At 35.5% G+C, this 25,306-nt stretch overlaps 3 protein-coding genes and 1 non-coding gene across 4 annotated transcripts; 2 read left to right on the top strand and 2 right to left on the bottom strand.

Annotated features, from left to right (window-relative positions):
- Positions 1-239: 239 nt before the first annotated feature.
- LOC105337841 (ciliated left-right organizer metallopeptidase) lies at positions 240-5,936 on the bottom strand. The gene is made up of 14 exons (XM_011442742.4): positions 5,599-5,936; positions 5,197-5,278; positions 4,971-5,031; positions 4,449-4,595; positions 4,077-4,199; positions 3,624-3,702; positions 3,012-3,169; positions 2,750-2,818; positions 2,555-2,657; positions 2,013-2,067; positions 1,574-1,667; positions 1,347-1,442; positions 584-700; positions 240-488 (listed from the first exon to the last, which is right to left on the bottom strand). Exons 1-14 carry the CDS (start codon positions 5,852-5,854, stop codon positions 264-266), a joined length of 1,665 nt encoding a protein of 554 aa, XP_011441044.3. The 5' UTR covers positions 5,855-5,936; the 3' UTR covers positions 240-263.
- A 48-nt stretch (positions 5,937-5,984) lies between these two features.
- Positions 5,985-6,506, top strand: LOC105337840 (uncharacterized). Its single transcript, XR_010714828.1, has 2 exons — positions 5,985-6,211; positions 6,310-6,506. It is a non-coding gene; the product is annotated as an uncharacterized protein (transcript).
- An 809-nt stretch (positions 6,507-7,315) lies between these two features.
- On the top strand, positions 7,316-10,265 carry LOC105337839 (isoaspartyl peptidase/L-asparaginase). Its single transcript, XM_011442739.4, has 6 exons — positions 7,316-7,765; positions 8,102-8,244; positions 8,493-8,653; positions 9,031-9,188; positions 9,757-9,867; positions 10,063-10,265. The coding sequence occupies exons 1-6, from the start codon at positions 7,564-7,566 to the stop codon at positions 10,263-10,265; spliced, it is 978 nt and encodes a 325-aa protein (XP_011441041.3). The 5' UTR covers positions 7,316-7,563.
- A 90-nt stretch (positions 10,266-10,355) lies between these two features.
- On the bottom strand, positions 10,356-24,292 carry LOC105337838 (uncharacterized). The gene is made up of 17 exons (XM_011442738.4): positions 24,177-24,292; positions 22,699-23,261; positions 22,491-22,556; positions 22,144-22,256; positions 21,957-21,984; positions 21,317-21,543; positions 20,855-21,123; positions 19,784-19,928; positions 15,621-16,744; positions 15,233-15,284; positions 14,910-14,996; positions 13,763-13,965; positions 13,375-13,528; positions 12,626-12,733; positions 11,743-11,852; positions 11,356-11,461; positions 10,356-11,208 (listed from the first exon to the last, which is right to left on the bottom strand). Exons 2-17 carry the CDS (start codon positions 23,222-23,224, stop codon positions 10,909-10,911), a joined length of 3,618 nt encoding a protein of 1,205 aa, XP_011441040.3. The 5' UTR covers positions 23,225-23,261; positions 24,177-24,292; the 3' UTR covers positions 10,356-10,908.
- Positions 24,293-25,306: the final 1,014 nt, after the last annotated feature.

The following is a 25,306-nucleotide window of genomic DNA, read 5'->3' as shown; positions in this document are numbered from 1 at the left end:
TTATAAGGACAACAATTTTACAAAAATACTGCTATGACCTTAACCTAGAAAACTGGCTAAAAGTCACTCCCCAATCATATTATATAAAAAATTGTGTAATAACATTTCAGATGAGCTTATTACATTGAAGCTTTTCATACTAGTAAATAATATCACCATAAAAATATTTGAAATTGACTGAGCATTTTTCTCCATTTTATGGCATTTGAAAATAAGGTTTAAGCAAAGATAAGACAATATAGGTCACAAGTTCAGTGGCTGATTTATTTCAAAAGGAATAGAAAATAACTGCAGTATAAAATATAAACATTAGTAAAGAATTCATGTGCTCTTGATGAATAAATTATAAAGCTGGTTGTTGTCTCTGAGCTGTCTGATGGATGTCTTTGTCCAACAGATGATGAGGACACAGTTGAAATGTTTTCTTTGTCCAAGCAGATTATGTCTCTTTTGGCTGGACATAAAACAACACCTGTAAGATTTTCTACCTGTAAAAAAGTCACAATATTATTGGAACAATTGTGTTTATTTCATGATGATTAAAAGTTGCCTCAAACACAAAATGCACATTTTTTCCTCTTACCTGGATGAATTCTCTGTAAGGGCATTCCATCCACCCTGTGTTCCTTAGTTTGACGTACAGTGTGCCATCCTGACACTGGTGAGAGAAGCACTGACCTGCCGGTCTCTGTGAAGTGTTCTATCAGGCAACAACAAGTGTTTCAGTATCAATCATACTACATGTAAACCAACACCAATAAACACTGGCATATATTCAAGGAATAAGGAGTCATTCTTTGAGTATTATGAAGCTATAATTTTGGTCGGGGGTAGTCAAATCCAATAAAGCCCAAAAGGCTTTGTGATAGATTCGATCATGCCACAACCGAAATTATCACCTCATAGTATTCAAAGAATGTCTTCTTATTACTTATATCTATGTAATTTTCAGCAATTGTACAATTAAATATTAGAGTACATGTATTGACATATGAAAGTGATTTTCATGTCTTTAAATTGCGCCCAAACAGTACATGATTTGAATTTATTGGACTACATTACAAAACTGATTCGTAGTATTATTTCAGACAAAGACACCAAAAATGTAAATATGAATGTATCAAATGAATCTTGAAGTGTTAAATGACTGTTAGGAAATAATTTTTTTCTTGCACATCGAAGGAGCTTCCATGGAAACAATGGAAATCAAACGGGGAGATTTCTCTGTCAATATATAAAACTCACATAACAGTATGTGATTTAAGATTATCAAAAGATTTACCCTTTGTCATACCATGTAAACATCATTCCATTCATTCAGGGGATGAAATGATGCCGAGATTTACCTGAGCTGTAAGGTTGGACATAAAACACAGACTCTGTCTGGAAAATATTTCTAGACTTGATGCAGCCATAGAGTTGTCTCCCTTAGAACACTCCATCTGAAATTTAAAACAATTCATAAGAGAATGCAATATATCTCTTCAAAGTTTTTCTTTATTCTTATATGTATTCTCATATATCCGCTAAGATGTCAATTGTAGACTTTTTGGGAGATATAAAAAATCCTTACCCCTGGTTCTGAGACAAAAACAGAGTGCTCTCCCTCAACAGAAAGCTGCTTACAAACTGCCCTATCTCTGTGAAGGAAATGACAGCCATGCTCTCTGTTTTATGAAATTAACAAAACTCTTCGTCAATTTGGTGTGATTTCATTAATTAATTATATTAGGACATCAGTTTTCAAGTATTAAATTCAATGGTTTTGAGGATTTATAAATTTGTGGACAATGATTGACTATGCAGAACCAAGTAATTAATGAAATGTAATATATGTTCATGAACTGCAAAGTTTATTTTCATACAAATTTAAGACATCTTTAATTCAAAGTCAAATACAATGTGTAATGTAAAATCTGTCAAAATATTTAACATTTTACCCCTCTCAAGAGAAGCTTAAAATGAAATGAAAATAATACATGTACATAAGAAAGAAATGACAAATTATGTACCCAAGAATGCAGGTGTGCCCTGGTGATGTGGTTAAATCAAATTTACATCCTTCATCTGAAATTTAAAATTTGACTTGAAATGTTTAGACTATATGGGACAAAATACATCATCATATATCTCCTTAGGTATTAACTGTAAAACAGCAATATACAATAGCATAAAACTTAGATAATTTTTTTATACTGGCAAACACATTAGATTTTTTTAGGAGCAATAATTTTTTATATAAAAAGTTGTAACTTCCACTTGAACTTACAACTTTCTAATTGTTAATACGATAACATTTTTTTCAAAGTATAGCAATCATAAACATCATCACTGAAATAATTCTATGTTCACATTCACTTGGACACTCTGAGGGCTTTCATGCTTCATAATGATTCACACTCTATCAGAGTCATGCACATTTCTAGAAAAAGAATGGATTAAGCAGGTGGACTTTAGTATTTTGGGAAACTACTACAACCTTAGCTTACAAGTATAACAGTGAGAATTTCGTACCTGTTAGTAACTGCATGCAACACACTAACGAGATTTGAACCTTTGCCCCACAGGAAGTCCTCCGCTTGGCTGTAATCCACGGTGTACCACCCACTGTCCTCAAAAACAGCCAAGGTCATCCGGTCAAGGAAGGTCAAATGAGGCTATCAAAGAAGAGTGTTCCATTTGTTTCAAAATGAACAGAACTCACTGTTATAAAGAGCATATAATGAGTGATTAAAAATCAAATACTCACTGGGCCAGGGTTGGGTGTCATAATGGATCCATACATCTGGTATCTGTTCCAATGAGATAGAATACCTCCCTACAAAGAAAACAAACACTATAAAATAGAGAGGAATGCAGCTGGTATCCATTTCAAAAAGATAGTATGCCTCTCTACAAAGAGAAATGACACAATCAAACAGACAGCAATACATCAATAGCCCGTTCAGCTGAAAACTGGGATGTGAATTTATCTGCCTTAAGCAAAATTAATTTAAAATCCCTGTACCCACCTCCTTTTGCAAGGCTGGTCCAAATTTAACATCTTGACAGTTAAAATGTTGCTTTGCCTCTCGTTGTACCGCTGGAGTTAGGAGGCGTGGAAGTCCATTCACAATCTGGACCGGGCTTCTTCTGACATCAGAGTCATTACACATGCTAGACAATTCATCTACAAAATAGTGCAAAATTCTTTTATTTAACCTCCATGTTTTGAAATACGTAAAACAACTTTTGACTAACTTGAAGATTTACAATCTTACATTAAAACAACATTTTTTGACTCAGAAGGTTATTCTGCAACATTCACACTAACAAGAACTTGTCTCTATTCTACCAACAGCTCAGTACTTCCATTGATCGTTTCCCCTATTGAGAGATGATCTAGGTCATTTAGATGGCTGTTCCATGTAACCCCATCAGATTTGTTAGTAGTAGTTTACATGTGTAGTGACTATAAGCTACGAATTTGAATGACACGCAGACGACAGATTCTCTCGTAGGATTTTTAATACTTTTTACTTACATGTTTATAAAATATTTTTGAATCATATTCCTTTCAATTTTAGGGGTAATTTAATATCATTATTAATGCTACACATTATTTAGTTAATATACACATGTACCTGTTAAAGAGCATTGTCTGAAATCCTCAAATAGATGTCGTGTGAATCCCATTACATGTAGTACTTCATGAAGTAATATCTACAATGCAAATCAATTTAGTTTAATATATAAAACAAGAAAAAATCATCTACATGTACTCTCAATCTTCACTTTACAATGGAAAAACTGGTAGGAGACACTGGCAGTACAGTATTACCGTTTGTTATCTAGTTATCATTAATTATTGATACATAGACAAATGGGACAGAACATCTGGAATAACGTTATAACATTAATTTTCCTCAAATAGAAATGAATATTTAATGCTCCATCTTATTAAGACTTGCAATGGTTACCATTCCAAGCCTGTCTGGGCTGTAACTGGGAATTTAAAGGTAATGCAATGATATTAATTTTCCTTAGACAGAGGGGAACATTTAATGGTCCATCTTATTAAGGTGTGCCTCGGTTACCATTCTGAGCCTGTCTGTGCTGTAACTGGACATGTTCTGGGGGCAGACATTGATGTACCCCGCCATGGGTCGTCCCCTCTCATCCTGGTAGCAGTATGTAGCATATGCCAATGGGGAAAGCTCCTAGAAAGTACAAACCTTATACTTGTAGGCTATTTCTATTTATTGAATGACAATAACTTAAACTGCCAGAAACTTTTTCTCAAATTCATTGCAAAAAGAATTTCTGTACCTAGAAAATAACATATATTTTCACTATATAGTTCTTTTGACTGGTCTTACTATGGTAAATATAATTTTGCTTTACACAATGTGTATGATTTTTCATTTTGAAAATACAGCTTTAGAAAAATAATGATGCAAAATACTCACCTGGGTACAAGCAAATGAGCTAACTGCTCTGACATAAAGCACAAAATCTGTGTCCCTCACACCCTCTCCCTGGGGGTACCTGACATCCAGGGGCTCTTCTTCTGTCTCAGCCCACACTGAAAGCTCAGATAGGTGAGAACTTGGAACCTGTCAAGTAAATTCACAGTAGCTTTTGTTATACCTAAAAAAATTATCTCATATTATATGTATATGTAAAATATACATTATAAAAAGCATTGAATAAAATCAACAACACTAGGCATCTTAAAAGTGTCAGATCTAATATATATTAATATATATAGATACTAAGCCAGTAAAGTGAATATATAAAGCACTAAAAATGTCTAACGATAAAATGTATACTAATACTAGTATTTAAAAATATAATATTGATGCCTATAATTTACAGTTTTATCCTGCTTAAATATTTTGTACAAAACAGCAACCAAGATGATGCTGGAAGGGCCTTTACTGGTACCAATACTTATATCAATAAATAACTTGTTGTCTTACTGTAAGTACCTTAAACTCCTTGTTACATTCTTCTCCAATGGCAGGATATTTTCTGTCATAGAATCGGCATCTGTACATTACAAAAATGCTGCATGATTTAAAAGTGAAGTGGCAAATAAAACAACAGAATTAGGTAATTTATTATAATACAAATACATAATACAATACATAATCATGCATAAATGAACATTTTTTAACCTTCTTATTATTGATTCAAACAATCACTTTTACATACCTATTCTTGTTTCTACCTGTAGTCCACTGTTTAAAACATCCTCCTTTTCTTTTCAATACCAAAGGACTTTTGACAGGAATAACTATACATGAATATCAGTTTCAAAAGAATATATTAATCAAAAAGAAAAATTCTACTAATCTTAGATCTAAACCTTTTATCCTTTTATCTTTGAAAGATAAATTTGTACATAATTAGAATGGACATGATATGACTTATCTTTTTAATAATTCACTGAATAAGCATGTTTGTATCATTAAAACAACTTGCATTTCATCTTTCTTTTTTTCACGGTTATGCATGGGAATTATCGTTATATAATTAATATGAATTCCGAGTTATGCACTAAAATCTTAAGAATCAAATGTGCACATGTAAAATTCTTTGTGTTGTTAAAATTACCTTTAAAGATGGACGACACCCTGTTAATCACACTCCCTAAGGCATCTTCTAGCCTTCCCGTCTCTACTGAATTCAGTTCTATCTCCATGTACTGAGCATGGATTCTTATCGTTTGCGGTTTTGTTTGAAGTTCTCGGTTTCCTCGGTTGAATGTGTCATTACCGCCACATACTGCTGTATTACACAGGAAAAAGACAATACTGAAAACTAAATGGCGATCTTTTGGATGAAAACGTGTAAATAGCATCATTTGCATCAATTCAAGGATCAAATAACAAGTTGTCTGCACTTTCAGTTTCGCTTTATTAGCTATGCGTTTCACAAATGAACTCGACTTTCACGAACAATGCTATGTACGACTTACTTGTTAAGCATTTGAAACTGAAAGTAAAAGTAGCAATGAGCCAAACGGCATTGGAGCTAACAGTTCAGTTAAAAACTGGCGATTCTAAACAATTTACCAAATCATGTGATACAAATAACACATCTGTTACTCTCAACAGTTTACGTCAAAACTGCGTTACATTGCAAAAGGAGGTTAACGATTTTCTGACCACTCTGGTCGAGGAAGAACGAAGTGTTTCAAATGTAAACAACGAATCGAAAACAAACGGTGGGCTTAATATATACTGTTATAAAAAGTAAATTCTATGTGTATTACAATCATTTTTATGTACGTAGATGGAATAATTTCAAACATTTATTTTTTAGATTCGATGGAAGATGATGATCTCAGTGATGATGATGATGACGACGATGATGAGGGGGACGACGAAGAAGACGGCGTTAATTCTAGTGGTCCCAAGTGTAAAAGACTGAAACAATAACATATATTCATTATCATTTTGTTTTACGCATTAATCCTGTCATCGTTCTGAAATTTTATGTGATAAATCATTTCAAATTTATGAACGTTGTCATGTTTTCAAAATATAAAGTTATTGCTCAAGTTTTAGGTGTAGTAGGTCCAGTACTTATTTTTATTTACCATGTACCACATACTGAAGATCGCGACAAAAAGTAGGACACTAGACCCCCCTCCCCGCCCCTACATGAAAAATAACATTATTTGAATTTGATAGATACTGTATCATCAGACTCTTATACTCTTCTTTTAATCTTTGTGACCGTTTGACCTAACTAAAAATGTGTTGCATGCGCGGATCTAAAGGGGGAGGGGGGGTGAAGCATATTCTTTTATATTCCATAGCTAATTTAATACCATTATCAATATTACACATTGTTTATCTTAAGTAAGATTTGGGGTCCAGACCCCCCATCAAGGAACATTTCTTAAATTTACATAGTAAATTTACCTAAAATATGCCTCGGACCCCAGGAACACTTCAATATACCTCAGACCCCCCCCCCCCCCCGGTTGAAATATTTTTTATCCACGCTTGTGTTAATGGTTAATGTGATCACAGAATTGGCTAAATTATCTTGATTTATATATCTTAGCTTTTGTAACAATGTAACTTTATAATAATTCAAGCATAAGATAATCAAACTTTGTTAGTGTATGATTACCTATATTTTAAACTTTTGGTTCATTTTGATTATTCATACCAATTGGCAATGTACGTAATACAATTTCTAAAATTACGAAGCGAGCGTCTTAAGAAAATGCTTGCAGCCTGCAGAAAAGCGGAGAGAGTTTAACTGCATGAATCTTCAATTGAACCATCTTCCAAAGTCAAGGGTTTCTGATCGGCTCCACTTCTTGCAAAGATTAGGGCTTGCTTTTTCTGTTACACAGGGAATTAAAATACCTTGGCCTAATTCTACTGACCTAATTTTTCAAATAGCAGTAAGGTATACGATATGTACATGGTGCCATGTATGTATGGAGTTGAATTGATACCATATAACGCTGCATTGACCATATTCTTATCACGCCGTAACCTGTGCTGTTTCTGTGGTTACCTTTTCCAAATCAACACCTGATCCAGGGACTGAATCAGAATGTCCGACCTATCAATGGAACCGGTCGTGGTCATCCATGGCGGGGCGTGGGCGATCCCGGACAAACTGTCGTCTGCTAGTGTAGAAGGCGTCTGTTTCGCGGCGCGTGCTGGGTATGACGTGTTGATTCGGGGTGGGAGCGCGATGGATGCCGTGGAGGCGGCGGTGAGGGTGATGGAGGACTGTCCGGCCTTTGATGCAGGTATACTACAGAGACAAGGTGTGGGGCCAACTTTGTAAAAGAATGTGCTTGTTCTGATCCAATTGGCATCCGGTTCAGATTTTAAAAAAAATGAATTTTAAACTTCTTCCTTTTTAAAAAAAAAGACGTTTGCCGAAAGATTTTGTTTAATTCAAGTTTTAAAATTTAAAAAATATCTCACGCCATACCCTAAACACGAAATTGAGAGGACAAAGAATTTTTTTAAAGGGGGGGGGGGGGGGGTACTATGGAGTACAATATCTGCGAGTGCTATGACAGAAGCAAACTATAGGTATTTGACACTATGACACAATTCCGTTCTATTATTGTTTTTAGGCACTGGGTCGGTTCTGAATACGAAGGGCGAGGTAGAAATGGACTCTGTTATAATGGACGGCCGAGAGCTACAGTGCGGGTCCGTGGCATGTGTACAAAACATCAAGAACCCGGTGTCTCTCGCCAGGGCCGTCTTAGAAAAAGTGAGACGTCAACATTCTACACCAAGCCTGAATATATCTGATTTGATTTATACTTATTTAAGTTGAGAATTAAAAAAAAAGATCTTGTTTGGTTTTTGAAAAAAATAAAGCACCTGTCTCCATATTACTAATACCCCCCTCCCCTCAAAAAAAAAAGAAAGAAAAAAGAAAGAGAATCTGGGCTGTACGACTTGGAGTAAAATTAAGCACGAACTCCATGAAGAATAACGTTTTTTTTTTTAATTCAGACAGATCACACACTCCTGGTTGGGAAAGGCGCAAATGAGTTTGCAGAGGAAATCGGGATCCATACGGTACCGACGGACAGCCTGGTAACGGAGGACGCGCGGGAGGAATGGCGCCATTTCATGCAATTCAAAACCACAGTAAACGTGCTCTTTAGAAATAGGTAATCATCAAACCCAATTGTATCAGAAAAAGAACTTATTAATAATCGAATACATTTTAACGATATTTTTACAGATATTTGTTTAAAAGGGGAAAAAGTTAGTCGCAGAGACAAATTTTCAATTGAGACTTAAAGATTATTATAACGTGCACGCAAGTTTGACTACAGTGGTTTATATAATCCTTCTCATCTTCAGAACGTCAAGGTTTTGTGATGATAACAGAAGTTCTGGAGTTCCGTGATCACAAACCTTGACGCTGTGAAGATGAATCTTCCCAAGTTTTGTGTTTTCTGATCCAGAATAGCAGAGCGCATCAGAAATCAATGACTTGGGAAGTTATCTTTCTTAAACTTTCAACTTCTTTTTCACTTTGTAGAGAAGCGACCCCGTCCACATCCGCGGTGTGCGACACACTGGGTCACGACACGGTGGGAGCGGTGGCGCTAGACAGGAGTGGTACCACGGCGGCGGCGACCTCTACCGGCGGAATCACCGCTAAACGGCCCGGCCGGGTCGGCGACAGCCCCATCGTAGGCAAGAACCATCACAAGTCAAGCCAGGCTAATCCCACATCTATACTCTTTTATTCTTCAATTTTAACCTTCAGGGCAACACTGGTTTTGTTGACATGTTTTCAGGTTTTATCAATAATTGTACACTCGCATATATATATTTTAATTTTTGTGCTTTTTCAACAAAAATATTTACGATAAAATATAGATCAAATGCATGCAACTCAGTACATATATTAGGGAGAATTCGTCTTTTTTAAAGTTGACAATTTATTTAAGAATTGTCATCCATTCCAGAGATGGGGTAATTGTGTATTTTTAATTACAAAACCTTATTTTCCTTTTGGCGGAAATTATCATAAAGTTTCATAATTAGTTGTATATCTAAAACTATTAGACTAGTCTCTGAAGAATTTGGTTCATATAATTTATCTTGTTCTACTTACAAAAGACAATAATAAAAAAATCAGATAATCTACGAGACAGGCTGTGGTTTTCACGTAATGCAGACCATTTAAATATTCAACCATTGAAGATGGCTTTACCTATATAAATAATTAATTTTTGGACATCCTTTAATAAACCTGTAGGTGCTGGAGCATACGCCGACAATGAATCTGGGGCTGTGTCCACCACGGGGCACGGGGAATCCATCACCAAGGTCTGTCTGGCCAGACAGGTCACCCACCTCATGGAGTCAGGTACCGTGTGTCTTCTATCTAACTACAGTTGAGCTTTGTCTAGTATTATCGTTACATGTTAACTCTGGTTACATTTCATGCTAACTTGTGTACAACTGCGTTGATATCAAGACATATTGCACCACCAAGACATTGTAACTATGTACAAATTTATGGCATTCTATATGTACACGCGTATATAAAATATTTGTACAGGGATGTCAGCTCAAAAAGCTTCAGAAGTAGCCTTACAAAAGATGGCTGACAGGGTTAAAGGTCACGGGGGCGTGGTGACCGTCAGTAAGGATGGAGACATTGGGAAACACTTCACTACAGAGAGGATGGCGTGGGCGTGGATCAAGGCTGGAAAACTCCACTACGGACTAAATTGTGGCGAGGATTTCATAGCTGCTGAGTAAAGACAGGAGGGATAAGATGTACCATGACCAAAAAAGGGGAAAAAGACACAATTGTTTTAATAGATGCATGTAAATTTAATTAACTGCAAATCTTGCATGCAAATTTAATAAAAATATGGAAAGTAGTGACAATACAATACATGAGCTGCAGTTAAATGAACAAACACAGAGTTGATAAAAATTTGATAGGTTGTTCCATATGACATTTGTAACTGATAAGAAAAATGATTCATTAACACAGCTTACATTGCAGTCATGCACAGACTGACACTGAGAGACAGACTGCAATCTCAAGAGGTCAAGTCCTACAGAGGTTTTAAACCCTTGAGGACTCGCCCCTCTAACAACATTTGCTGTGTGTTCCTGATTTGCATTCTAGGCCCTATTATGACTATGAGTAAATTATGCCCTGACCAAATATAAAACATGTACATTGTACATAGCACTAGCACCTCTCTAAAATTCTCAAATAGTTGAAGGTATTCCTCAACTCTTGTTCAGTTACATGGTAAATCTGGTACTTGATGAATTTAAAGACATCCACATCTTTTCATTGAACATTTCACATCCATGGATTTTGAGTTCTTGGTGATTTATCAGGAACGGTGTTTTTGAACTGAAGACTAAGTTGTTTAATGAAATATTAAGAGTCTTTGTCTTCAAACTGCATTATTTTGGAATTATACACCTTGATCCTGGTATTAGGGAGAGCTTTGGTGAGATTGGATGTGAACTGGAGAACAGATATATACTCCACTGTGGTAGTGCCCCCCGGACTGCTCTCCTGAGTTTTTGGAAGGATGGGGATCCATTTAGTGCTTGAAGTCTCGTTCTCCAGGATAATGGAGGTACTGGTATTGTTCATGATCCCCCACTCTAACCTCTCTAAGGACTGGAGTCCTGTCACCAGCTTTAACATGTTGAAATTCACCCTTGCTGGTATCTACAATACACATGTCATCTCTGATTATCCTGCTTAACAAGATGCAAAAGAAGTTTACTGTCGAGCTGGTTTACAGTGAGAAGGCTAATGTTTACTATTACTTTTTATTATGGCACCAATTTCTTGTTTTCAAAACCCTCCACTTACCGGCGTACTTTCTTGAGTGTTGGGCCAGACCACCAGTGTCTTGATGTGGTCCAATCCTTTCACTGACTCTGGCACCACATACATGATCAACTCCAACTTTTGAAGACTGCAAACAACGACAAACAGTTTTAAAGAAAAAAAAATTTGAATCTGATTCCTCCTGAAAATTAGTTGCTATTTTTAATAAGATTGCATGAACACTATCAAACACAAAGTTACAAGTAAACAAAACTGAACTATATCATACTTCCTGCCTTTTGACCCTGCTATACATGCAACAGTTAAATAAAACGATATTTTATCTTCTAACTAAATTATAATGTACTATATTGCCTGCCTTTTGATTGATTTAGAGATTACACTACAACTTTATATTATGTTCCCTGCCTTTTGATCTGACTGAGAGCTTCTCCGAGTCCTTGATCACTGTCAATGTTGCCACCATTCTCCAACCGAAGGGTCCTCAGATTCTTCAGATTGGCCAGTAAGGAATACGTCTGCAATGAAAAAGTAAGAAATGAGTTTCATTTTCGCAAAGGCATTCCTGCTTTAGATAAATATCAGTCACATCAGGTATTAATTATGGTCGGTATTTATCAAGTTTTAGAAGAATATCTAAATATTTGTTCTGTGAAGGACTTTATATTTATAATGGATTTCTATTCTTGGAAAATAAACATCAGGCTTGATCAGGCATCGTAGTTTGCTCTCTATGAACATGGCTTAACATCAGTTAAGTTTATGCACCTTTGACGTCCAGTGTAGACATAGGACACATACCTTGGACGTCCATTTAGACATAAGACACATACCTTAGACGTCCATGTAGACATAAGACACATACCTTGGACGTCCAGTGTAGACATAAGACACATACCTTGGACGTCCGTGTTGATATAAGACACATACCTTGGACATCCAGTGTAGACATAAGACACATACCTTGGATGTCCAGTGTAGACATAAGACACATACCTTGGACGTCCATGTAGACATAAGACACATACCTTGGACGTCCAGTGTAGACATAAGACACATACCTTGGATGTCCAGTGTAGACATAAGACACATACCTTGGACATCCGTGTTGATATAAAACACATACCTTGGACATCCAGTGTAGACATAAGACACATACCTTGGATGTCCAAGTGTAGACATAAGACACATACCTTGGACGTCCATGTAGACATAAGACACATACCTTGGACGTCCAGTGTAGACATAAGACACATACCTTGGATGTCCGGTGTAGACATAAGACACATACCTTGGACGTCCAGTGTAGACAATCTCCAAGTTCCAGACACTCCAGTTGTTCCATCTTCTCCAGGAAAGAGAAATCTGTCTCCTCCACTTTGGCTAGGGTTGTCAAGGACTGTAATACAAATCCATACCACATGTAATATGGACCACAATAACAGTGACTAATAAACAGTGAAATACATGTATTGTTATTTAACGAAGCCAAGGACAGTTTGAGTGTGCTTGACTGCACAACTTTTTACTTTCATTAAGTACTAGGTGCAAAGTTGTAATTTTCTCTTGTATTGTGTTTTTAAAACAAAATTAACATTATCTGTAACATTTACAAGTTGAAAATTGTAATTTTATAACCTTAATTGGATTGAAATTGATTACTGGAAACAACCCCTTAGATAATTGGGGCAATAAATAAATCATCTTTTGTGATATAGAATTTAAACTCTGAATAAGAAATTTCATGAAAATATCAAGGGTAGAAATAATTAGTGTGATTAGTGTATATTTGGCCTCGTTAATAATGGTTATATACATTACAAACTGATGCACACTTAATGATTCTTAAAATGGATTTTAGGCCATACAAATGAGGTAAACCATATGTCAAGGAAGGTAGAACTGTCTGTAAACCTTACACAAAATAACCTTTGGCAACTGTACACATTACTGTTGCTAATTTTTTCCCCACACATTTGCAATTTCATTCCATATTAACAGTTTATCTGTTATGAGAACTAGCCAATATAGTCTACTCACCAGCTTTTTGAGTTGGGTGAGGGATGACAGATCATCCAACCCCCCGCTCAGTGTATATGAGGGCATGGCCAACCCGGCTACACCACGCAGCTTCAGCTCCGTAAGTTGGGGCAAAGAGCTGAACTTTCCGATGTTTAACTTGGTGACATGGTCCCTGTTCATAATTAACAAAAGCTTTCATATATGAAAATCTAGAAATTCAGATTAACAAATATTGATAATCTGCAGAGGAAAAGTCTATGTTCATGATAAATTCATTTGAAATAGGTAACATCAAAACAGGGGTAGACATTTGTAATACCGTAATTATTTCACAAAATAACAGACATATAATCTTATGCAGCTGGAAGTTAATTTCAAAGTAAACTTTTCTCAAGTCCCATTTTACCATTTCTGCTCATTGTCATAATCACTGATCCACTCGGCAGTGAAGACTTCTAGATGAGGCATCTTCTCACACACATGCTGGAGAATGGAGCCGGGAACCAGGCCAAAATGGATGTTCTGTACACAGGTCAGCTGGGGCACCACCGACAAAAACTGGTGCCATGTGTGGTTCCGATTCTCATAGTGCTCAAGTCCGCGCAGGTTCTACAACCAAACCAGACAACATGCAGATAAATACTGTGGAATCATTAGAATTCATGGTGGTTCAATTTTCGTGGTATTTGTGGCTAGCCCTCCCAAACGAATTTACATCCTTGACAAAAACAAACTTTGAAAGAGTTAGTTTCAGCATTGAAACTGAAAACTGACACATCCACGAATTTACATCCCTACCAATGACCCCAAAAAACGAACAATTCACAAAAATTGGCCCCCATGTATTTAAATGATTCCACAGTAGATAACAATCAACCCAAACAGTGTATATAATGTGTGTTCATACATGTACCGGTACATTCCTATACACTGTATTACCACTACTAACTGAAAAAAAATTATGAAGAACAGTGGTGTGAATTAAAGCAATATGAGCTGCAATTTTCATGTCAGAAAGTTTAATTGTTACAGTGGAATCTTAGTTAACTACTTAAATGACAAACAAAATGAAGATTTACAAACTTCTGTCATATTTTTGTGAAAAAAAGCTATTTGGAGGCTCAGATTGCAGCATACCTGGTATTTATATCATTGTTGTCCTGTACAAAGAACTGGTTTTCCATGTATTCCACTGTACATTCATCTTTATTATGATAAAATTCTAATGATTTGTTTTCAACTAATTCATCATAAAGATTTAAAAGTTACATAAAGAATTATCTTAACATGTTTTGGAAGAAAAATAAAATTATCAAAAATACAAGTCATATTGCTTTTAATGGGCTGCATATGAAAGATGATCTTTTCACAGAGCATATACTATAGCAGTCATTTAGAGCACAAGCACATATAAGTATGGATTTGAAGATGGAAGAACATATGGTTAATAAATCATGCATGACTAAATAATAATTTGTGAAATAAACTGAACAAAAGTCATTTAACGAATAGATGTAACTACCCGGTAAACAACTGGGTGATCATCTACTTACCAGGGAATGAACAGCCCTCCTCAGGAGAAACTTGACAGCCTTTTTCCAATCCATCACTTTGACATTTCTAAGTTTTACATCACGCCACTATTTGTAAGAAGGAGTGAGGTAAATCAATAAATATTAAACTATTAAATACCTGCACTTAACCTTTGTACACATATTTAATAGCTTAAAAATCAAGAATTTCAAGAATTACAGCTAATCATTATTGTAATCAGGTATAAAAAGATGAAATACTGTACATCTACAGAAATATTATAAAGTATTCAACTAACAAAATTGCAGATAATTATCAAAAACAAACAAGAAATTTGACTTACAAGTATTGGATTCTGTGCCAAGTTCCTCCAAGTTCGACAAACCAAACTGACTCTGTGATACAGGAAACAAAATAATACACAAAATTAATACAGTATACTGTCAATTCCTTACATTACGCGAGTACTTAATTTCGCGATCCCGCTGGTTTGTATCAAATCGCGAGAATATAGAATTGCGAACGCTGAACTTTTCTCCTTATTTCTTTTAGTTTTCAACTCTCAGAATATAATGGTGAGATTTTAAAATCCGCGAAGGATGCTTCTCGCGATTTTACGCAGATATTAATTCCTCGCGTTTAATTAGGAATTTACAGTAATTATATGTACAACACATTCTTTTTACATGTACATGTTCATTTATGTACACATGTATTTCGTTAATATTTACCTTGCCAAGTCGTGCATGTTGAGGTACTCAAATATACAGAGCATGCAGTCGAATCCTCCGTACAACTTCTTGATGTGGCAGTTGCCCGGGTTGATGCCAGACTTCCAGTGTCGTGTAGATCGACTGCTCTTTGATTCCGGAGTATCGTTCTTGGGAGAACTAACATCACCAATATTAACACTAATCTTTGTACTGGACGGCGATGACTTGTCATTTGTCACCGTAACACTAAGCTTAGCTGTCTCTCCCAGTTGTACGGGAAATGTTTTGGGTGGCAGAAACACTTTTAGTCCATCCCCCGTCAAAAGAAGGCACGAGGGAGGGACAGTGATTTGCATGTTGTTGATCTTCAGAGCTAGCGGCTGCTTGAGATTCAGTCTTTTTGACACAGCACTAGGCAAGGTCAGAAGCTGTCCATTTTTTGTAGTTTGCGTTAGTTCCCCACCGTTAGTACTTGGGCTGGACTTGGGGGTGGGTGCTGCCGTGAGTTTGGGGGGTGGTTGTGAAATTGGAGAAACACTTGGAAAAGAACTTGTATTCGTGGATGGAAAAGCTGTCGGAGGCCGGATTACAGAAGATGGATTCAAATGACTAATTATCGCTGCCCCTTGTAATGGATTTAAGATTGAAAGGTTTGGAATAGCTGTGAATGCTGCTGGTCTGGAGTTAATCACTGTGGTGTGGGCGGGGGAACTGATCGTTGGACTGTGTCCATTGAAGGCAAAGCTGGCCTGGGATCCACTGAAGGTGTTCAGCAGCACTGGCATGGGAGTGGTAGTGAGATTAACCGACCTTTTGTCAAGGACCGACTTCAGAGAGCCTAGGGTTGTCTCACTTACATCATTCTTCCCCTTAGCTTGGCTGTATTCTTCTACATCCATGGGCTCCTGCTTCACTGTCACTTTAGGGGTGGTAACCACATTAGTGGACACTGAGAGTGGAGAAACCCCTGTAGAGACACTTAGAGGAACCCCTGAAGAGACAATCGCTGGCTTCTTGACCTGCTGAGACACCACAGTGGCCTTGATGGTTTTACCATTGGAATTAAGCACGGAAATAGGATACATCTTCATTGTGCTTGCTGGCTTTGGTTGTTTTATCGCTGTAGACCCTGTAACGCATCTCTGTGAAAAATGTCAACAAGAATCTATGTTTAAATATATATCATATATATATTTATATATATACATAGAGAGAGAGAGAGAAATATATATATAAAACTAGAGAACTGACCAGTCAGGAAGGGCCCCGCTATGACAATCAATATAGAGAAGTGAAAAAAACTTTGAATTCCATCCTCTTTATATTAACAATGATGAAAAATAAATGCCCAGCATAAGATGTAAAGAACTGCAATATATAGGATCTCATGATTTGTAGTTGGATATTATTTTCATCCAACAATTAAAGTGTTTTTTTCTTGAGCCTTAGTGAGGGGATAAAACACACAAGTTGGATAAAAATCATATTATACTACAAATCATATGAGATTCTATTTATCCCATGTTTTATACACCACAATCAATGTTTACACTGTTTATAAAACTCCACATTATTTTACTTCATTATGCCTACGTAATCCCGATGTAAAGTCACAACTGTGGGATATCAAAAAAATTTCCAGTGAGTCATATCCATGGGATAAAGGAGGTTAACATGGGATAAAATAAAATTTGTTAAAAAAACAAAGAATTGATACCAATGCAATGATACCTAGGCTTTGCCTCAACTTCAAACAAACATCACTTGCAGACACATGTGTACGGTAATACATATAACAGATAAAGACAGACCTTAGATTTTCTGAAACAGTCAAGATAATTAATCTCAGGGGATTAGTTATCCTGCTCTCATCCATTTATTTAATTTAATCAGGGCTTACAGAAGGAACAATTTCAGGTACTATTCTTAAGTTTCCTTTAATATAAACATAGCAACCAAAAACAAGTATTTGGACTAGAATGAAATATATTCTTTATCAAATACCATCCTTTAAACTGAGGGGTAAAAATATTAGGGTGCAGCTAAAACAAACATCAGTGCAGACAAAGGTGTTCATTAATCTTCATATGACAGATAGAGATAAGCCTCTAAATTTTCTGCAGCAGGCAAGATAATTAATCCCAGGGGATTAATTGTTCTGCTCTCTTATCCTTTTCTTCTAAATTTACAATAAGAATTTTTTTTCAGAAATGACAGAATGGGGTTATTATCTGATTACCTGTTAAAATTAACAGCATTAAGGCAGAAAAAAATAAAATAAATAATTAAAAAATAAAATAGTGTGAAAGGTTAATTAATCCCAAAGGACAAATATTGCACAGCCTTCCATGTATACAATGGTAACATTCTCAGCAGTTATCTCTCTTTGCCCATTCATTCTCAGCAGTTATCTCTCTTTGCCCATTCATTCTTATGCATAGTTAGGAATCTACCCCACCACCCCAGCTCTAAACCAGAAGACATAGAGAACCAAACTTAGCATCAAAATATGTATTTCTGCCTACTGAACTACCATACCAAATTTGAACTTGATTGGGCAACCATAAAAAAATTTATTAGAAAAAAACATGAAATTTGTGGACGGAAGAGTGACAGACGGACGGACAGAAGGACGGACGGACGGACAGAGTGATTACTATAGGGCACCCGCAAATCCTTGCGGGGCCCTAATAATTATTTATTATAACAGTACATACATATATATATATCAAGAATTATTGCTGCAATGAAAAACGATACAACAAGATATCTGTGAGCAAATGCTCACTAGTGATACCCCCGCTCTGATGTGAATATGCAAAATAAGCAAAGTCGACATTTAACAGAAAGCTGGCATCCGATTGGTACAGAAATATATCCCACAATATGGCATGCCTAAACAAATAGTGTGTTAAAATTTAAAGCATCTGCAATAAATAGCTGCTGAGAAATCTTTGACGAAAATTTGTTTGAAAATTTTGGCAAAAAATAAACAAAGTCATTATTTAACAGGAAGTTGACGTCTGATTGATACAAAAACATTTCCCACAATATGGCATGCCTAAACAAATAGTGTGTTAAAATTTCAAGCATCTGCGATAAATAGCTGCTGAGAAATCTTTGACGAAAATTTGTTTGAAAATTTTGGTTAAAAAATAAGCAAAGTCGTCATTTAACAATAAGTTGACGTCCGATTGGTACAAAAATATATCCCACGATATGGCATGCCTTAACAAACACTGTGTTAAAATTTTAAGCATCTGTGATAAATAGTTGCTGAGAAATCTTTGACGAAAATTTGTTTGAAAATTTGGTTAAAAAATAAGCAAAGTTGTCATTTAACAGGAAGTTGACGTCCGATTGATACAAAAATATATCCCACGATATGGCATGCCTAAACAAATAGTGTTTTAAAATTTCAAGCATCTGCGATAAATACTTGCTGAGAATTCTTTGACGGAAATTTGTTTGAAAATTTTGGCAAAAAATAAACAAAGTCATCATTTAACAGGAAGTTGACGTCTGATTGGTACAAAAATATATCACACGATATGGCATGCCTAAACAAATAGTGTGTAAAAATTTCAAGCATCTGCGATAAACAGTTGCTGAGAAATCTTTGACGAAAATTTGTTTGAAAATTTTGGTTAAAAAATAAGCAAAGTCGTCATTTAACAGGAAGTTGACGTCCAATTGGTACAAAAATATATCCCACGATATGGCATGCCTTAACAAACACTGTGTTAAAATTTCAAGCATCTGCGATAAATAGTTGCTGAGATAAATGCGACAGAAATTTTTGTTACGGACGGACAGACAGACGGACGGACAGACAGACACACAAGGGTAAAACAGTATACCCCCTCTCCTTCGGAGCGGGGGTATAAAAATCTACACTTTCAAACATATTCGTCAATAAACACAAATGGTAGTAATGTGAAAGGAAACATGTCTTGTAAAACCCTACAATGAATGTGAAACTTTGACCTGACCTTATATTGTGAACTTGATTTTATTATTATAATAAATTCATTATAAGGATGTAGAAAATTATGAACATAGTGAAGTAAATTTAGTGGCCCTATGAAGTTGCTAAAACCTAGTTTTCCTGTATGGACAAATCAATAAATCATTCTTTATCTACAAACAGTCAGACAGACAAAGCAGCAGAGAGTACTGACCAGGCACACAAAGTCTTCGATGTCATTGTTGGTGTTGACACACTCGGGGTGGAACAGACAGAGACAGATGATGCACTGCAGGGATGGGGGGACCATGTTCCTCCCCGGACAATGCAGGTTACACAGCTCCTCTAACGACTGGGAGCTGAAAGACAGATCATCACTCAAAATAGTTTACAGTAAAATAAGATTCAAACAAAATAGACACGTATACCTATACATGTAGTTTAAATCTGCAAGCGTTTCTTTTTTCATTCATAATTATGCAAAAAAGTAACATTGTACATGTAAATGAAGGATTAAACATTACATAACCAACATGTTTATGACATGTAAACATTCTGATTAAAACTAGTACCTTGACACTCCTTATTAATGGTTTGTACCTTCAAATGTTGACTTGTTAAGAGCATCAATGATCTAATTTTAATCCTAAAGAATTCTTTAATATGTAATAACCCCAATGTAAGAAAACCCTACATTTACCAGTGCATATCTAATTAGTTTATAACTAGTAATTAGTTATAACACATTGAGCTACCCAGGCAGATGCTGAATATTATATAATACTGTGGAATCACTTCAATTCATTGGGGGAGGGGCAATTTTTGTGAATTGTCATCTTTAAAGAGTTCATTGCCGATCATTAGGATGTAATTTAGTGGAACTTTTGGTATAATGTATTATAAATATACACTTTATTTCATAATTTGGTGGGTTTGAAAATTCGTCAATCACAGGTCCCTGAGAAATCCATAAAAATTCAACCTCTGTGAATTATATTGATTCAAAAAATTTAAATAATCCTTTTCCTTTAATTTGAGACTCACAAACATTAAATAAGTTCTTGTTAGACAATAACTACAGCATATCAACATCGTCTATATTGTGGAAGAAAAGATAAAATAAATATGTGACTGAACAATGAATCCAACCAAGGACATTGGCATCCCTCCTGTTCAACCACTGAACTACCCATGTCGACACTCCAGTTCATCAACCTCCATGTCAGCCAAACAACATGTACTATACATGGACTACAACCCTAGAACTTGGTCAAATTTCTCTCACCTGTCAGGTGGCTTGGCTACTTTGAATATTTTGGGGGCCCCCGGCGTTGTACTTTTTCTGGCGGTGGGTTTATATCGTTTTGGGGATGGCTCACTTGTAAAGGAAGAGTCATTTGATTCTACTTTCGGAGTCGTAGAGTTCTCACGTTGCATGATTTCTTTTACTGACTTGGGGGGTCTGCCCCTTTTACGGACAATATGGCTACGAGGAGTTAAGCTTTTGTTTATTCCACTGGAAGGCCTCCCTCGCTTTCTCCTGATAAATCCTACCTATTGACAACAGAAATATGAATAAAAATATACAGAAATTATACTTCTAAATCACCATGAGGTGTTGATCAGGTGTTGATTCTTAAAGCTCTAATAAAAGATTGCAAATGAATGAAAGGCATTGGAAATGTTAGGATATGCTATGATAAAATCATATCAAAATGAAACACAGAAGGGGAAGCAAAGTCCTGACCTGACTTCCACTGATTCTTCCCCCCTCTGAAAGCACCTTTTCTTCTCCATCTCGCTCAATCACCACTTGAGGTTTAGATTCCAGGCCTTGCCTTGGTGTTTTCGGAGATCCAAAACCGCCACGACCTACTGATCCGGATGATCGAACGACCTCAAAAGGAGGCTCCAGGATTGGTTTGCGTATGAATGAAAAGTTGTCAAGTGTCAGCTCTGAATTGGTCATCACCACTATAAACAAAGAAGATTTTGTTGCAAAATTTTTTGGTCAATGAATGAGGACATTGCTAAATTAAATGCCATGTACCGGTATTTATATATGTAAATAGATACATTCAGCAAAACGCTTTTTCAAATTGATTTTAATTTGTTGGAAATTTAATTTCCACTAAATGTCAAACATCCTAATTATAACATGTCTACAATATATATATGTTTATAATGATAGATAGTCTAATTTCTTATTATTTTCCTACCTCCAAATTTTAAAGTCATATTTTAAATCTAAAATAAGATGGCTGAAAATAGTGATTTGACTGTGCCAAGGTTTTACCATGATTATATTTCAATAAATTTTGTCTTACTGTAGATGATCATATTGGCCATATTTTAACTATGTAGCCTTTGTGAATACTAAAACTTACAGTGTTTGGTAATGTCAACCATTGATCTCTGTAAAATATAAAACAACAATCAATAAGAATAAATATATCAATTATTATTCTACTGCAATTAATAGGATATAAGGAAATTTAGGAAAAATCTTTAAAAAAAAAAATTCTGAAAAAGAAAAGAGAATCGACAGTATTGGTGTTCTATTAGCTAGCTCACCAGTTTTCTTCCCTCTGGAGGGTGGTAGTAAACGTCGGCAGGAACTGACTTCATCGTCCCTTGCTTCGTTACTGGAGAGTATGTACTCCTGAACACAACCTCTCTCTTCCACCCTAAGTAATTCAAAACCATGCCTCCTCATGACATACGTATATGTAGTATGTATCAAAGAATATAGTACAAAAGATGTATTAAATATGTACAAAAGCACATTACATATATTTTGATATCTGATGAAATTTCCAATCTATAAATATAAAATGTACTCGTGCCTTTTTAAAAAAAAACAAGTATTACTTGAATACATTAATTTGAACTAAGGTTAAAAAATAATTTAACCTACTAACCTTCATTAAAGGGTTTGAGTAAAAGTTCTCTTTGTTCTTCAGATATCACCATACTTTTCCTGTTGGCTGTAAAATATTTAGGTTTCACTTTGTTATTAAATATATGCTTGAAAAATAAACAGAATGATTGTAACATATACGAGAGCAGAGTACGGACAAACATGATTATTAACATATCAATCAAGTTGATTATGAAAAAAATATATACAATATCTATGAGGCGTTGATTCGCTGGTCTCATAATCATCTGTAAAATCTCCATCCATTTTTTTCACACGCGGGCGTTTTCCCTTCCCAAAGACATCAGTAGCCTTCATGATATCACTGTCATTGATTTCAAACCCTTCCTCATCCCCCTCTGTCTGTGTTTCAGTTCCTGTAACTTCTTCATTACTGTGGGTTTCTTCTTCATCAATCAAAGATTCTTCTGCATCTACATTATCATCTTTTTCTTGCACAGGTGTCCCTTCTTTACTATTGACAATTTGCTCATTCTCTGTTTGTAAATTGTTTGTTTTTTCTAGTTTTGCTTTGTTCACATCCCCATCTGTTTCATCATCACCGATGTCATTTTGAGTTGCCTCATCTGTTTTTGAGGTGAGGTCCTTCGAGTTTGAGTTAGTGTCTGTGCTCTGACCAACATCAATGTCCTGTTTTTCTGCTGAATTTCCTTCACTGGGTACAGAGCTTCCTGCCTGGCTCACGGAGTCTGGCAAAGGTGTTACTTCTGCCATAACTTTCTACCATTAGAAAATGAATGCCATCTTTGAACTAGAAAAAAAAAATCAATCAAAAAATAACTTTCAGAAAACAGTCAGTCTCTTAAAAGAACATTTCAATATTTTCTAAATGTTATTGATTAATCATCATTTATATCTGCCTAAATAAAATTGTCGGTGTCATTTTTTGGCCACATTAAATGGGATGCTCCTGATGGGTATTGACAATAGCCAAGAATAGGTGGTTATAACTTTTATGAAATTTAGCTTGGTGGGAATCGTTAACATATCTGCTGACAGGTTGCCATAGATGTGATCTGGAAATTCGACCCAAATTTGGTCACCTCTAAGGACAAAATTTGAGATACTATAAATGGTTTCACATTTCTGCAGCTTGTACATGTTTCCATTTCAATTTTGATTGTAGCTAGCCCTGTGACTGCTTGTTTTTTTTTTTCAAATGTGCTTCAAACTCTGTTGTAACATACACTTTAATAAAAAAAAAAAAAAAAAAACTCTGACCAGATATCAAACATGTTAAATGTGACATGTTCCAAGAAACAATTTTTGATCATGTGCAGTTGGAATGCTTTATTTATTTGCACAAAGCATGATTTTTTAAAGACAAAATCCTTGGCTTTTGCAGCAATTTAAAATAACACACACATTTTCACCTCTCTTTTGTTAAAATGTTGCTATTTCATTTAAATCATATGCAATTTTTTTCCACGAAGTATTAATTTCAAAACAGTAAAGAGAGCAAAATTAGAATCAACCATCAGAGAGAGATACATGTATCTCATTCTGTGTGTCAGTAATATGAATCTTGTTGAGCCCTCTTCCAAGATTTGCATCACTGCTCACTAGGATTTTTACCCTTCACGTGGAACAAATTCATGTTCCAAACTGACATTATTCTTAGCACAATTTTAAGGATTTCACCATCCTCTGCAGTGAAATGATTTACCTCATTTGTCGGATGATAAAGGTTAGAAGCATAAGAAAGTTGAAACTTTGAAATGAGTGAAACAACCGGAAGTAATGCAACTTTGAAAAATTAGTCAATTCGAACATTAAAGAATTCGTTCTCAATACACGATCTTTATAAAACACTGGAGACATGTATGGGATCATATCAGTGCTAACTGTTATCTTTTCGTTACATTAAGTTAATCATAAAGTTTTTGAGACTACGGGTGTTATTTAGAAAGAAAAGAACAACTTCACGAACACCGTAAAACAGATTTTATTAAAGTGGGGGTGTTGAAGTAGGGTGTTGTGGTGTTACATTTCCAAAAAAAAAAAAAAATTATAATCATATTTTTCAACAGTTCAATATCTTTTTTACTGTTCCAAAAAATGGGGGAACCGAAAGTCTGTAATTAATTCATGCATGATATATAAATTACGAAGGATGTTGACGGTTGATAAAAAATGTTGATTAGAAAATTCAATAAAATGACAATTAATTGGGGTGGGGTGAGCTCTCCATGCACCTGATACAAGGTGTCCGAAGGAACGCTAAATTAATGTTCTCTCTCTCTCTCTCTCTCTCTCTCTCTCTCTCTCTCTCTCTCTCTCTCTCTCTCTCTCTCTCTCTCCTCTCTCTCTCTGAAATAGAAAAAAAAACAAGATGTCTGAAGGAACGCTAAATTAATATTCTCTCTCTCTCTCTCTCTCTCTCTCTCTCTCTCTCTCTCTCTCTCTCTCTCTCTCAAAATAGAAAAAATAAACTTAGTCTTATTGACGCCGGATTCATTTATCCCGGTGGTAAAAATGATACGTAGATATTGTTACACTGCGTAATGTCTGGTTTTTCTGTTTATATGAATTTCTTATGACTTTGAAAAATTAAAGACAAAACAACAGCAACCATTGGCGTAAAAATCCATGTTTGTCTTAGGGTTTTTGCATTTTACAAGGAAAAGTTACATGTATAAGGAAAAGAAATGACAATTGGAAATAAAATTTCCTTAAAATGCAGAGTACCTAACTCTGGCCTATATATCTTGCCTGGTTAGGGAAAACAATACACCTCAAAACAGAATTATACAATGGAATTTACGCTATCGATTGTCACGGTGTACATTATTAATA

The sequence above is a fragment of the Magallana gigas genome, chromosome 6 (assembly GCF_963853765.1).
Source record: "Magallana gigas chromosome 6, xbMagGiga1.1, whole genome shotgun sequence".
Lineage (NCBI taxonomy): Eukaryota > Metazoa > Mollusca > Bivalvia > Ostreida > Ostreidae > Magallana > Magallana gigas.
This window is presented reverse-complemented; position numbering and strand designations above follow the sequence as displayed.

Coding starts and splice junctions, on each gene's coding strand:
- LOC105337841 (XM_011442742.4), bottom strand. CDS start 5,854: ATGCAAATGATGCTATTTACACGTTTTCATCCAAAAGATCGCCATTTA. Junction 2,819..3,011: donor GACCAGCCTTGCAAAAGGAG/GTGGGTACAGGG, acceptor TTTTCTTTGTAG/GGAGGTATTCTATCTCATTG. Junction 489..583: donor CTTACAGAGAATTCATCCAG/GTAAGAGGAAAA, acceptor ACTTTTTTACAG/GTAGAAAATCTTACAGGTGT.
- LOC105337839 (XM_011442739.4), top strand. CDS start 7,564: ATGTCCGACCTATCAATGGAACCGGTCGTGGTCATCCATGGCGGGGCG. Junction 7,766..8,101: donor CTGTCCGGCCTTTGATGCAG/GTATACTACAGA, acceptor TATTGTTTTTAG/GCACTGGGTCGGTTCTGAAT. Junction 8,654..9,030: donor AACGTGCTCTTTAGAAATAG/GTAATCATCAAA, acceptor TTCACTTTGTAG/AGAAGCGACCCCGTCCACAT.
- LOC105337838 (XM_011442738.4), bottom strand. CDS start 23,224: ATGGCAGAAGTAACACCTTTGCCAGACTCCGTGAGCCAGGCAGGAAGC. Junction 15,285..15,620: donor AACATGCACGACTTGGCAAG/GTAAATATTAAC, acceptor CCTGTATCACAG/AGTCAGTTTGGTTTGTCGAA. Junction 13,529..13,762: donor TATGACAATGAGCAGAAATG/GTAAAATGGGAC, acceptor AATTATGAACAG/GGACCATGTCACCAAGTTAA.